General features: G+C 38.9%; 1 protein-coding gene across 1 annotated transcript in view; it reads right to left on the reverse strand.

Moving 5' to 3' along the window:
* Positions 1–6,836: 6,836 nt before the first annotated feature.
* SUCLA2 (succinate-CoA ligase, ADP-forming, beta subunit) overlaps positions 6,837–13,779 on the reverse strand; it is an 11,606-nt gene continuing 4,663 nt past the window's right edge. The window contains exons 6-10 of the mRNA XM_010144990.1: positions 12,553–12,714; positions 12,329–12,471; positions 9,663–9,783; positions 9,269–9,357; positions 6,837–7,650 (exon numbers count right to left, since the gene is read on the reverse strand). Coding sequence (XP_010143292.1) covers positions 7,576–7,650; positions 9,269–9,357; positions 9,663–9,783; positions 12,329–12,471; positions 12,553–12,714 — 590 coding nt within the window. The 3' untranslated portion in view covers positions 6,837–7,575. The remainder of the gene's footprint in view (positions 7,651–9,268; positions 9,358–9,662; positions 9,784–12,328; positions 12,472–12,552; positions 12,715–13,779) is intronic.

Raw genomic sequence — 13,779 nt, forward strand, 5'->3', positions numbered from 1 at the left:
TTCTCTCTTCAGTTTCACCCTGTAAATTAATTTTGACTTTTGTTCTTCAAGTGCACATGCAGGCTCTCCTAGCTTTACGGCAGTTTACATTTAATGACCGTATTCTCCCATCACAATTGCTATTAACAAAAGCACCAGCTAGAGTCAGACCCAGCACAGACCAAGGACGATCTCATTCTGGCATGGATCCTTCCGTGCTGCAGTGAACCGCTGTTCCTTGACTGTGGGCCTGCCCAGCAGCTAATGGTTTCATCAAACCAAGCTCTCTGGCTTGCAGAGGAAAATATTGCTCCCGAAACTTGAGCAACATGACACTTAGAGCTTCCCTTTTATCTACAAGACCTATTATTCTGCTACAGAAGGAGATTGGATGGTTTGAGGCAAGTCATCCAAGGCTATCATCAAAAGACAGGAGTGCTTGTTTTCCAGATGCTTCCCTGTGTTACATTCACACATCCTTAAGGCAGAATCAGGCTTCACCTGAGCTGGGAGAGCATTTGTTTAACGGTGCTGCTTCACAAGGTCCTGGACTGATGGAGGTAGCAGCTCTTCAATTGCATGTCTTCTGTAAAGGGGATACACATCATGACTTCTTGGAGCAGTTAACCAAAATCCCACCTGGCCTCCCTTGCTGGTGGCTATGAAATGCTGTCTTCATGACCAAAAGTGAGATGGTTTTAGCTTTATTTTTAAGAAAGGACAAGGAGGAGGTGGATAAACAAATGGAAAGTGGCTGGCAGATGCTGAGGCTTGTGAAGATGAACGTAAAATATGAAATGTCATCTGCAATGAAAGGTGAAGAGAGCAGTAACAGCTAAAAGGAAGAGGATAGGAAGAAGGTGCCTTGTTTCTACTATTACCCCCATCATTCTGTGGGACATGTATCTTTTTGTTTATTCCAGTTGAACTTGAAAGAACTTGGCAGGAACTGTGTTTTCTCATCTCTGTGTTAAAGTTAATCCAAAGTGCAGCACTGTATGGGCTGCTCAGAAGAAAGTTAACTCCATCCCAGCCCAGTACATCTTGATAGGAGGAATTTTATAGTGAAAACCCTTTTGCATAAGACAACAATAAATTTAGCACTACCTAAGGATATGTATACAAGCATTCCCTGACCAGCAAATGATGTGTTGGTTCAGAAAGCAAGGTTATGACATTAGTTCTACTAGACTCTGTATATGAAAGCATTGCTTGACAGACAGCTGTGGGGGAGAAAAACAATCAATCAGCAAAGCAACACAGAGGATACATACAGGCAAGCTACCAAGAAGCAGCAGAGAATTAAAGGTAAGGGAGAGTAGTCAGCTTTAAACACGCAGAATATGCATCTAAGCTGCTCTAGATGCAAGGAACTAACACCATAAAACAGTAATAAGTGGTTTAAAAATGGGGGAGGCGGGGGACAGGAAATAGGGAGTGTATGGCAGAGCAGTGCTGTACTGGCAGCAGTTTCCTTCCAAGAACACCAAAGACAGGAGCTGCTTTAAATCCATTTGCTATGAAATGGATTTGCTCCAAGTGATTTGGTTTTTAAAGGACCCTGTCTGATAGGAGGTCATGGCCGCAACTGCTCTCAGAAGAAAGGAAATGGCAGATGTCAAAGGTAATCACATCTCAAGTCCTGGGTTTCTCCCTCAGCTATAGCATTGTTTTTTTCAATCAACACAACTCCATTCTCTCCACAGCCCAAAATTCCCCAGTGCTGAGTGCGTAACTCGTTCCCACACCTACCGACAGCTCCGCTGACCCAGACCTTCTGCAGGCAGCTTAAATGGATAACTCAGTCAGTAGCAACAGAGATGCACAGCGGTACATTACCTTGCTCTCTCAGGTGATGCTCAAAACAAGAGGCAATACCGGCTCTTTGCCCCAAGCAGTTCTTTTCTCCTTTTAAATGGGCCATGAATAATGAGAACACTTACCAGTAATACTTCGTACCACATTAAACCCATAAACACTGTTTCCAAATTCACATATATTAATCTCACTCTCAATGTTTATACATACACATGCGTATACATACACAGACATATATACACACACACAAAACTACTGGCACGCTTGCTCTCAGGATCTGGGTGAAGTATAAAAACAATACAACTAGTCGTTCCACGTTATTTGCAGTGAAGTCTTTTATTCAGGCTGTACCCATTCAGATCCCTTCTCATTTCCCTCCACGTGTTGCCCCTCAACATTTGCAGAAATCAGTCATCACTGCTACAGAAAGGACAGACTGGTGAAGATACAGAAGATACCACAGGGGACAGAAATTGTAGGAAACAGGAACACAGATAAGACCCCTCACAGTTTTTGAACTTGTGCAGATGGTGACCAAACAAGATCATTTTAGTGCAGAGCATGATACCAGTTCAGAAGAAAGCTGGGGGGGATTTACTCAATTTCTCTTAAGGAAACCGAATTACCAGAAATGGAGGAGAGACTAATACACAGCATTTGGGGCTCTCTTCCTGCACTTTGAATTTCTGCTTTCCTAGAACCAAGGAGCCAGTCAGTGCTTGTGAAACCAAAGACAGCATTCCAGAAATTATCTGTCCTGCAGACAGGAAAGAACACAACTCTGTATTAGGAATAATCTATCCCCATCACTGTGTATCCGTTGGTCACACACCATCCCTCTGCCTCTGCACACATCTGTAGAGCTTCTGGTATTTTGACACACGAAATATTGAGTCAGGTGGAAAACAAAACACTTAGTCAATGAATAATTTCTCAGTAAGTACTGTCTTTTAGATTTTATTTTTGTGAGCAAAAATGTTTACTGGCCTCATATCATCCACCACACCTGAGTGACTTTACTCCTCCATTCCCTGTTCTTCATAGGAAAAAACAAGTGCCTGCCTCATCACTCTCTGCTTATGGGAGTATGCTGCCACTGGTTGCAAATGGGAGACAAAAAAAAACCCACACCACCTATGTGTATAGACCCTTCATTAGGTTTCCTGCACTTCAACACATACTTGAAGAAAATCTTTCATTACATTTTAAGGATTGCTTAATTATGACATATCTTACAAAATCATTTATTTCAACTGACTTTAAAAAAATTAGTTTGCGGGATGTTTCAGCTATTCACCTCAAATAAGTGTACCTGACATGCTAAAGCTCACCTGCAGAACAGGATGTCCAGGGTGCAGCCACTGCCACCTTTGAGCAGTTTTGCCTCAGTTGCGTCTACCTCTGACTAACAATACTCCAAACCCCAAATTGCTGCTGACTGGCCAAGTGTTTATGAGGCATCGTTCTTGCTTATCCAGATCGAAGACCTTTCCCAGGAACGACTTCACCTGACCCACGCCATCAGTCCCTGTCATGCAGAACAGCAGTAACTGAATTTCACTCGTATTTTATATTGAAAGTTTCGCAGCAAGTACACACCAAGGATGCTGATGTCTATCCAGACTGGCTGGACCAGCAAGGCTTCAAATTAAATCTGGTAATAAAGTCCTCTCCTCTTTCTTCCTCAGGTGTTTGGCATCTCAATGGACTGCCAGGTAATTCCCTGGGAAGAAGAGAGAGTTGTCTCCTCCTTCCTCTTGGCCCCAGTCTCTGTTCACTTAGGAGGTCGTACTGCAGTTTTTTCTCTTCCCTACCACCCTCACAAAATGAAGACCTTACGACACATCTTTCATAAAACACTGGCCAGTACACAAGTTTTCTTACACTGCAGCTTCCCATGACAGGGATATAGCAGATGTAAAATATACCACCTGCAGCAACAGTCTGTCAGCCAAAAGAGGTTAATCAGGCAGGCTAACATCGTGATTTCAAAGCAAGCCTTGGTATAGCGAGGCACAAGTTCCCTGCTACAAAAGGGTGACAACTCACTCCTTTCTGCGTGCAGTCCCTGTACAGCTCAAAGCCGAGCTATTGCTTCACATACATCCTATACCAACCTGCTCTTTTGTTTGTAACAGCTCAATATTTGAATTAAAATTGTTATAAAATAGTACTATTAGTTTGCCGATGAGCCTCCATTAAATCCAGGGCTGCTCTTTATCCGCACAAGGTAAGAAGCTACTTGAAGTTTAGCAGTTTCATGAAACTGGAGTTTCTCTCCCTGCTGCAGGGGTTCTTCAAGGGGTTACTGTACAGGCCTTCCCCACATTAAATGCATTAGACCTATAAGGAATTTGAAACACAGCTTTACTCGCAGCTCCTTCAGAACTCCATTTTTTATTTTTCTTTGAAACTGTTCAACATTGGAATTCTAGCATAAGAATTGTTTTAACCAAATCAGAGTATATCCACCAATGGCATCTATATTAATACTACTTAGAATCCTACTGTCTGATTTTCCATGAAGGTCAATTATTCCACTGAAATAGCACAGTAGGAAGTGGTTTAATACATTAAATAGATACTGGTTCAGGAGGTAACACATTACAAAAATAAAAAACACATGATAACCTTTCTGAATATTTGTGGAGTAAGATCCACCCTTAACGTCCACCACAGCTGTCTTGAAGCATGTTGTCCACATGTCACAAGCCTACCCCTCAAGGTAGCTGTGGAACATGAGAACAGCTAATTTCCGAATTTCAGGGTTGGTAGTCATTTGCTTTTACGGTATCTCAAGAGTCACAGAACTCTGCATTTGCAGCAACTAACTGCATCAAAAGGCAGCAAGACATCTAAAAAACTTTTACCGCTATTAAAATTCCTGTTCCTTTGAAGCTCTTACCTGTAAGACATTGTTTACGTATTTTTCATGTTTTGTTTACCTGGTTAGGAATTTTGCTTTTGGCTGTATAGACTAATTCTAAGTTTCCATTCTTACATGTTATAATCTGTAATCATTAATACTGCAACACAGCACAGGTAAGGAGGTTGTCTGCAAGGCTTTAAGTAGATTCAGATAGTTCCTGCATCAGCTTTGGGGCTCTAGATTATCAACTATACCAAGTGGATTAACATTCCTTGGTTGCAACATACTTTGATTTTGGCAAAAGAGTCTGAAGAACAATTCAAACATACACATAATTACGAGGTCCCATAGCACTTTAGTTCCTCATTAATTAAAGCATATGTCTCCTAAGTTTCAAGATACTTAACACAAATCAGTCAATCACTAATTCTGTTTCTTCATCAACTGAAATAACATGAAATGATGTTTCCAGATCCTTGTCTTTGGGAAGGGACATGCCTGCCACCTTTATACACCACTTATATATGCCGTCCTGGCCACAGTCCTTCATATTACCGTTCCGATTCCTCCCACTCCTCCTCCCACCCCATGTGTGACACCATATTTGACCCCTTACATACTGCTGCTTCCAAAGGGAAATTCATTTTTTTCCCCCAGATCAGAAGTATTTGGATTACAAAGCCATAAGCATTGCTGAAGTAACATAAAGCAACTACCTTCCATTCTACAGGATGTTATTTTAGCATTAGGAGTAATTTAGTACATTCTGAACACTCTGGTCAGGACATTATATGCAGCCACCTCCCTATCCCACACCTATTCATCATCCTTTGTTAAAGGAATACTGTGGGCTTCGGAGTTACCCTAACACTGCTTTCTGACAAGTCTATTACTTGTGAATACGTTCCTGAGGATGTCAGTATTTCACACTGCTCTCAAAGATGGAAATCACTCTGCCTTGGCTCCTTCTCCTCTACTCTGCTACATTTAACAATTCAAACTGGGCATAAGGAAACTCTGGAGTAAGATCAGGCTCTACTTTTGCCTCCATTCTAGTCCAGTATTTGTACTGAAAGACCATTCCCATTTGTCATTTTTGGCAACATCAAGTCTGATTGTTCCTCCCTCTGATTTAGAAAGAATAAGGCTGACATGTTTAGTGATGTTTAAAAAAAAAAAAGACCTCCTTATGAACCTGGAACATTATCATTCCACACAGATTTTAAACGTAAGAAATAAGGCTAGAAGCAAACCTACATCCTAGAAATTAATTATATTCTCTAAATTATTCAATGCTTAATGATTCTATTTAAACTAGGTCTCTCTGCAAATCCATTCAAGGCCTCCAAATAAAGGCAATTTCAAGCCTACCCACAAGCCAAATTTAGCATGCTGGATCAACAGCACACAGTACTCAGTTGTGAGACACTATCTAGGATCAAAAATAATCCATCTTAAATCCAGAGTGAGTTTAATTTCTGATTATTTTCTTTAGTACTGCCAAAATCCCACTGAAATACATCACACTAGTTTAGCTGCTTCATTATTCACCCTATCTGCCTCAAAACCACAACTGACTGTAGGTTTCACCACATTTTATATAATCCTTTTAAGTCCTTACTCCACAATTACATGATTTCACATTGTGAAACCCCACTATAGAGAGGTCTTCTTTATTTCCTGATTAAACTGAGCTATCATTAGCCAAGAAAATAGTGTTTTAAAGAAAAAAAACCCTACGAAACACAAACACAAAAAAAGAGAGTAATAGTAATTTAACATTGTTTGGAAACTAAGGGGTAAATGGATCATCATCCAAGCTCTAAAATCAACAGCATTGTAAGATGACAAAAATTAATGGTAATACTAGATTTGTTAGAAGTAACATTTCTCCAGAAAGCAACATTTTCCTGTGTATATTTGTGCAGAGATCAGCTATGGGCACTTCAGTAAGATGGTATGTGCATGATATCTGACCAAGCTTTTGAACACAGAATGAGCTCATGTGTTTCTAAGCACACAAAGCAATTCAAGGAGAAAAAAAAAGTCATCATGTGAGCTATTGTAAATTTACACCTAAAAAAGCTTTTAGCTTGCTATCTTAAATTATGGTTTAATCCATGAGTATAAGCAATTCATCAAAACGGTAACATATAAAAGAAAAAGACAGTTGACATTTTGGGAGATTTTATTAATGTACAATTTTATTAGTGATGTACAACAGACATTTTAATTCTCTAAGTATTCCATCTCCTCAAGTTTGGTAAATGCTTGTTCATATATAAAACTACCTGATGCTTTTCTTGTAAGACTGGAAATCGTGAAAATCTAAGTGCTACAGTATATTTTGTAGTGATTAAACACGTTGTCCAGAAGAGTTACCAGCCAATTCAGTGAAATTCAGAATTCACATTCTAAAAATGTTTCTGATCAAGTTCAAATGCACCTGTTCATAAATAATGATTGGTTTGCTCATGTCCATTATACTGCTAAGTACAACTGTCTCCAATATAAAATACCGTTTCAATACATTTCTCCACATGGACAACTAAATAACCTATGTACTTTTAACCAAGGCTTAATAGAAATTTACAAGTAAAGTAACCTCAGAATTTATTCAGAATAATTATTTTTCAACCAGAAGCTTTACTTTGGACAACGCAGAAGTATATTGCAAGTGACATTCTGCAGCAGAAGCTGGAGGCTTGAGAACAATTAAGAAGGACTAAATATCTCCAATACACACTTTTACAAGAACTCTGAACATTCTGAATCGAAGACCAGGTACTTCAGTTTGTGCGCCTGTCAGACAATAAAAACCTCCACACAAAATAAAAAAGAAAAATATCCCAGATACAGAACACAGTATTTCAGAAAACATGTTAAACACTGCCATAACATTGCTCAGATTAAATTGGCAACTGAAATTTAACATCCACCTGAGCTTGTTTTGCTAAGCTTACTATTTCAGAGAGCTTCACCACCTGAAAAACAGAAAATAAAGACTTAATTTCAAAACAATCCTAACTTGAGTGAGCTGGATCAATATTTTCAAACTAGGTAAAGCCAGAGAATCATCAGCAAGATCTCTGTGTGGGGAGGGGGCAGGGTGATTTAGTTCAGTGCTTCCCGATCACTTTTAAATGAAAGTCCAGTCAAGTCTTTTAGAAAACATCTCATAGGGTTATACAAAGTCTGGTTCTCATTTACAACCAAATATCTTGATAAAATGGTACAAATTTTAAACTTTATGTGCCACCTTGTTTTCCTGGTAGGTGTTGGGGTACCCACTCAGAGGAGATTCTATAAATCTAGAAGCTATTTCTCCTCTGAGTTCTTATTACAGGCATTTCTGGATCTCACTTTGATACTTAAATGGAGCCTCAAGTTCTCTTGCATAATAACTCAAAACCTCCATTATTTCCTGCCTAGAATCAAATATTATAACTAAGTGTTCTTTAGGGAAAAAAAAAAAAAAAGATTCAGAACTGTGAGTTTCCTCATGATAAAAAAATCCACCAGATGTCCTCTAATTTTCATCTTCACTGTTACTACATGTTTGTAGTATGTTTTTCTTGTCCACGTTAATTAACTTGAAAAGCACCAAAATACTAGTTAGCTAGAATAATTTAAAGACATCTGTTGAACATTTCAATAGAAAAAAAAATACCTTACCATCACTGGTTATAATCACTGCTTCAAATGCTCAGCTTATTACAAAACCAACTATAAACCTTTCAAAAAGTGCGTCTATAAATTCAGGTAATTAAAGATGACGAAATTAATTTTAGCTCCATTTGCATAGCTCCATGATTCAGCTGAGAACTCTACGATCAGCAGCAGCTTTAGAAGATGCATTACATAAATGCAACATAGCTTAAAGACCCATTTTGTACTGCAAGGGAAGATTTCTATCGGCCTAACCAGAGCCTGATCAGCCTAGAATCACTTAATACTACTCCTTAAAACAGAGGGCCATACTGCCAAGCTAAGGAAGTTCTTCCTCCAAGCAATCCACAGCTGCTTCTAGAGCTTCAACACCCAAAAACAAAACAAAAAACACACCAAAAAAACCCCCACCCACAACCAACCTACCTGAATGACTGAATACCTAATTACCTTATGAGGCAACTGGACGATCAGCTGGGTTTGGTTTTGATCATGCACACTGAAATACAGTGGCCTAACAAAGAAATTGTTACATTGTGCTTTTCAGCTGCCTCAATTTCAGTATTTCCTTCCAATTAATAAGGCTAATCCCTTAGCCATTCTCCCGCCAAGGAGAGTGACCTTTATCTTTACAGGTCCTTTACCTGTTTTGATGGGGGTTTTTTTAAATCTATTTTTTAACCTGCTTTCAGAAAGGAAAAAATAGGTAGATAAAGTCCCAAGCACAGAAATTTCTGTGGTATAATAGCTTCCAACTGTGCGATTGTTCTCCTTACAAAATACGTACTTCCTAATTTGCCTCAGGCCCTGATAATAATTGGCACATTGATTTATCCTAAGCTACCTTCAGTTGATTAAATGGAGTTTCAACTCTACAATATTCCACAACAGATGCTATGTTCTGAAAAGAACACTCATAACCAGCTATCTTACCATTTTTGCAGCTTCATCCAAGTCATCACACGCGAGGATTTTGAGGCCACTAGCTGTTATTAAAGCTTTGGCATCATCAACTCGTGTACCTTAGAAAACAGATAAAACGCCACTCCTTAACGAACAGCAGACTACTTCTACTAGAGCATTGCCGTAACATATTCCAGGAAGCCTGTTCCAAAGGTAAGATGGTGATTCAATCTAAAACAACTTTACTGGTTATAAAAGCAGGAAATCTCTTTTTATTAACTTGCCAATCCTCATCAAAAATCAAGGTTTGCCTTATTTTTCCACAGTCTTCAGCTTACAGGTAACTTGCTATGAAATGTATAAGCTCAAGAACATTTGTCAATACAAACAGAAACGTATTTAATGTGTACTGAAGCACACTCACCTTGCAACCGTACCACAATAGGTATTTTTAGGTCCAAATCCTTTACTGCCATAACAATGCCTTGTGCTATCACATCACATCGCATAATGCCACCAAAAATATTGACCAGAATAGCCATTACCTACAGAATGAATGACAATATTCACATTAAAAATGGGCAGAGGCACATTAGATAAAAGCACCACTCTGCCTTCTAGCCTAAGGATAATTCAAGCTCTGTAAGTGTAATAAGGGACTCCGCAAAAGGCAGGGAACATTTCTGTTGAACATTAACAATAACACAGTTCTATAAAGTCACATTCAGCAAAACAATTATTTCAGGAAAACCCTACTGCAAAAATGCCTATCCTAGGAAATTTCACATTGCCCTTCAATCCAGCACAAGTTACAGGCAATAGTCATTTCTCTTACAGTATGTATTCTGTGCAGCTGCTTGAAAAAAAAAAAAAAAAAAACCACACACAGACACACACACACGCTTTCCATACAAAGCCAAACCTGTACTGTACTTCTGAATACTCTGAGATTAATGATTAATAGATTAATAGAGATTTGTCTGATTTTCTTCAAGCAAATCAACCAGATGAAAATATCATTTAACAACTTAATTTGTCAACTGTTTATTTTTCCATTTCTAACATTACTCTAGCAGTGGTACCTCCCACACTAGTACCTCCATGTTCTGAAGAAGCCATGCTAAAGAACACAAAAATTTACAAAACTCAGACAAAAGACACTATTTATACAGTTTACTTAAAAGGCAACATGCTTAGAGGTAAGCTATCTAAAATATGTTTTGTTTAGGAAAACTAAGCCTGAGGTCAAGGGAAAGTCTTCTCCTACTCTACAAAGTAGGGGTATAAAAGATCATGGACAAAGGTGAAAAATGGAATAAAGTAGGAGCGAAAATGGGTAGAGTGCCTTGTTAATAAACAGTAACTTGGTTCTCATTATCTTGCAATTAGACTAGCTCATCTGTGTGACATTGTTTTTGCTCCTGCTACTAATGGGCAGAAGCAACTTAGACTGGCATCTCAGCAGGTTCCAAACAACCCCTGAACTGAATCCAGAGAGCCAGCCAGACTGCAGCCCATGACACCAGTGGGCTGCTCTGCTGCTTGACTTTCAGCACCAAGAATCCCAGCTACAGTCATCATTTTTTGATAAAAATAGTGCGCAGCTGAAGGAAGGCAGAAAGGGAAAGATATACTAAGAATCTGTTTGAACACCTTCTGCCCACACATCAGCAGAGAACTGGCATTGCAAAAACTTGTCCTAAACCAAAAACTCCAGATTCTTCCTTGTTTCTTCTGCTTTCTAATTCAGGAGCTCTTCTTTGCCTGTGTCCCTCGCTTTTCCCTCAGCTTGGTGAAAGAATGCGAAGAAAGAACAGCTCTTATGAGGAGTGGCTGAGGGAACTGGGGTTGTTTAGCCTGGAGAAAAGGAGACTCAGGAGAGACCTTATTACCCTTTACAACTACCTGAAAGGAGGTTGTAGCAAGTTGGGTGTCCGTCTCAAGTGACACAACAAGAGGAAACAACCAGAAGTCACACTATGGGAGGTTTAGATTGGTATTAGGAAAAGTTTCATCACCAAAAGTGCTGTCAAGCTTTGGAACAGGCTGCCCAGGGAAGTGGTTGAGCCACCATCCCTGGAGGTATTTAAAAGATGTGTAGCCATGGCACTTAGCGATGGTTTAGTGATGGACTTGCTAGTGTTAGGTTTACCATTACGATTCAGTGATGTTAAAAGTCTTTTCCAACCTAAGTGATTCTATGAAGCTATAACTCTCTTGAATAGTGCATCAGACTCTTAAGAAAAATCTTTCCAGTGGGGAAGAGACTAAGCTCCTCTGTAGAAGAATCTTAGGAGCTCCTCTGTAACATCACTTACTATTTGTTTCTGGCCCTTTCCAAAGCTGTGCATGGAATTATGGTGTAAAAGTAGCATACGATTACCAGGTCCTGCAAGTCACTACGACCTTTTCTAGTTACCTCTTTTTCACATTTTTTCTTTTTAAGGAAGTCCCAAACTGTCATCGATTTCCCACTGGAATATGCACCTCAGTGCATATTGATATGCATCAATCTAGTCCTCACATTGCCTTTCTGGGATGGTAAAGACCTTTGTCTAGTTTTAACCAATTTATCCAAACACTTTGATAGGATAAAACATTACTGCCTTTCCAGACCCATGAAAAAACTTTGTATATTACACATAATCAGTAGGTGAGAAACTTGTTTGTGCACAGCGCAGTGAATACTCATTTCTACAGCTCCATGCACAAAACAGACCCAGCTGCAAAACAGGCCCAAAAGCACAAAAGAAGAAATGGAAACCCATCCGAATACTGATTTCTGTTTAAACAAGAGGCAGGGGGAGCTCCTGACTAAAAGGTGTCTGGAAAGATTCAAATACAAATACAGTTTTAACGGCAACTGCAAGACAACTGCCACTAGTATACAGTAAAAGGAGAAAAAAACAACCCAACAGGTTTTCAGGCCTTCATTTGTACCAAGATTAAGCCAAGATCTCCATTTTCTTCCCTTTTGAATTCTATGCTTATAAAAAGAGTTTTCTGGAGAACATGCACTAAGCATTGTCTTTCAAACCACAGCCTATTTTACCGCTCTGTAGGACCTTGATATGCCAACTCTTCCCTCACCTTTTTATCAGAAGTAATAAGCTTAAAGGCTTCTGTCACTTGCTGCACTGTAGCACCACCACCAACATCAAGGAAGTTCGCTGGGGTTCCGCCGTGAAGTTTAATTATATCCATTGTGGCCATAGCTAAACCAGCACCATTGACTATATGAGAATAAAGATAACGTTTAGGAATTTAGTTTATAAATCCATTAGGTCATTTAAAATTCATTAAATAGAACATACCTAAGCAGCCTATGTTTCCATCCAATCCTATATAGTTGAGATCTGCTTTTGCAGCATCCCTGTCTCTTTGATCTTCCTGCGTCCAATCCTGCATATCAAAGATCTTCTTCTGACGATATGCTGAATTACTGTCAAAGTTTATCTTTGCATCCATACACATCACTAAAAGGAAAAAAAAGCCAAAACGCACTGTCATTTGGTGCTAGAGTAATAGCTCGACCGCTATGCAAATATATTAAAGTATGTTTAAGAGAAACTCAGCAGCTAGCTCGTGCAGTCCAAACAAAGTTGTTGCTGAAAAGACGCACTTAGCACTGCATGTAAATACAAGAGTTTCCCCAGTTTATGTGCACAATCAGCTAAGTTCCTTTAACCGCACAAAAAAAAGGGAAGATAACTGTATTTCTTGAGTCACTCCAAAAACAAAACAACTTACAACAGTTCAATAAATCTGGGCAAATTATGCTTCAGTAATTGACATAAAATTAATCTGTACAGAAGGTCTCTCTTTTTTTTAATCCTTTTCTGCTTTTAGATTAAATATATATTGAGTATGAATATATATTGAGTGTGAGCATGCACGTAAGCACAAACACAATGAAAAAACATCCAAGTTGGAAGAAAAGATGTCAGAATACACACAAAACTAAGTTTCACTTCAATATAGCAGGTAATGTGTGGAAAACCTAGAGTATTCTTTACATGAGAACTAAGTTTCTACCTGTACAAGTGCAAGACTTCATTTTCTACCTCTCACTACAGATGATATAAAAATGACAAGCCACAAGAAACAGATGGGAGATACTACTCCATACTGTTCATTTAAGCAGTATTATTTAAAGAGAAAAACAAGCCTCAAAACAGAAACAGCTTTGATGAAGGAGCTACATACATGTATCAATTTAAAATGGCAGTATCTGAGTTCAAGCACAAATCTTCTCCACAGGTTTATTTTTTGGTGAGAGGGGAATTGGCTGTGATTGAATATTAACTAACTATTCTATAACTGGATATGCTAGAAACCTGAAAACATCAAGTATCACTTAATTGCCTATAGTCTTTCAATACATCAAATATCACACTCAATCAGGCATTCTGATGCCCAAGTAGTAAAGGCAGGAGATTTCTAGAAGGTGCTACTATTCTGGTTACCTTTTCAGAACCAATATGGAATACACAAGACAAGTTGAGTTTCAACTCAGGTATTTTGAAAAGACCCAATTTCCA

The sequence above is a fragment of the Buceros rhinoceros genome, unplaced genomic scaffold, assembly GCF_000710305.1.
Source record: "Buceros rhinoceros silvestris isolate BGI_N320 unplaced genomic scaffold, ASM71030v1 scaffold13311, whole genome shotgun sequence".
Lineage (NCBI taxonomy): Eukaryota > Metazoa > Chordata > Aves > Bucerotiformes > Bucerotidae > Buceros > Buceros rhinoceros.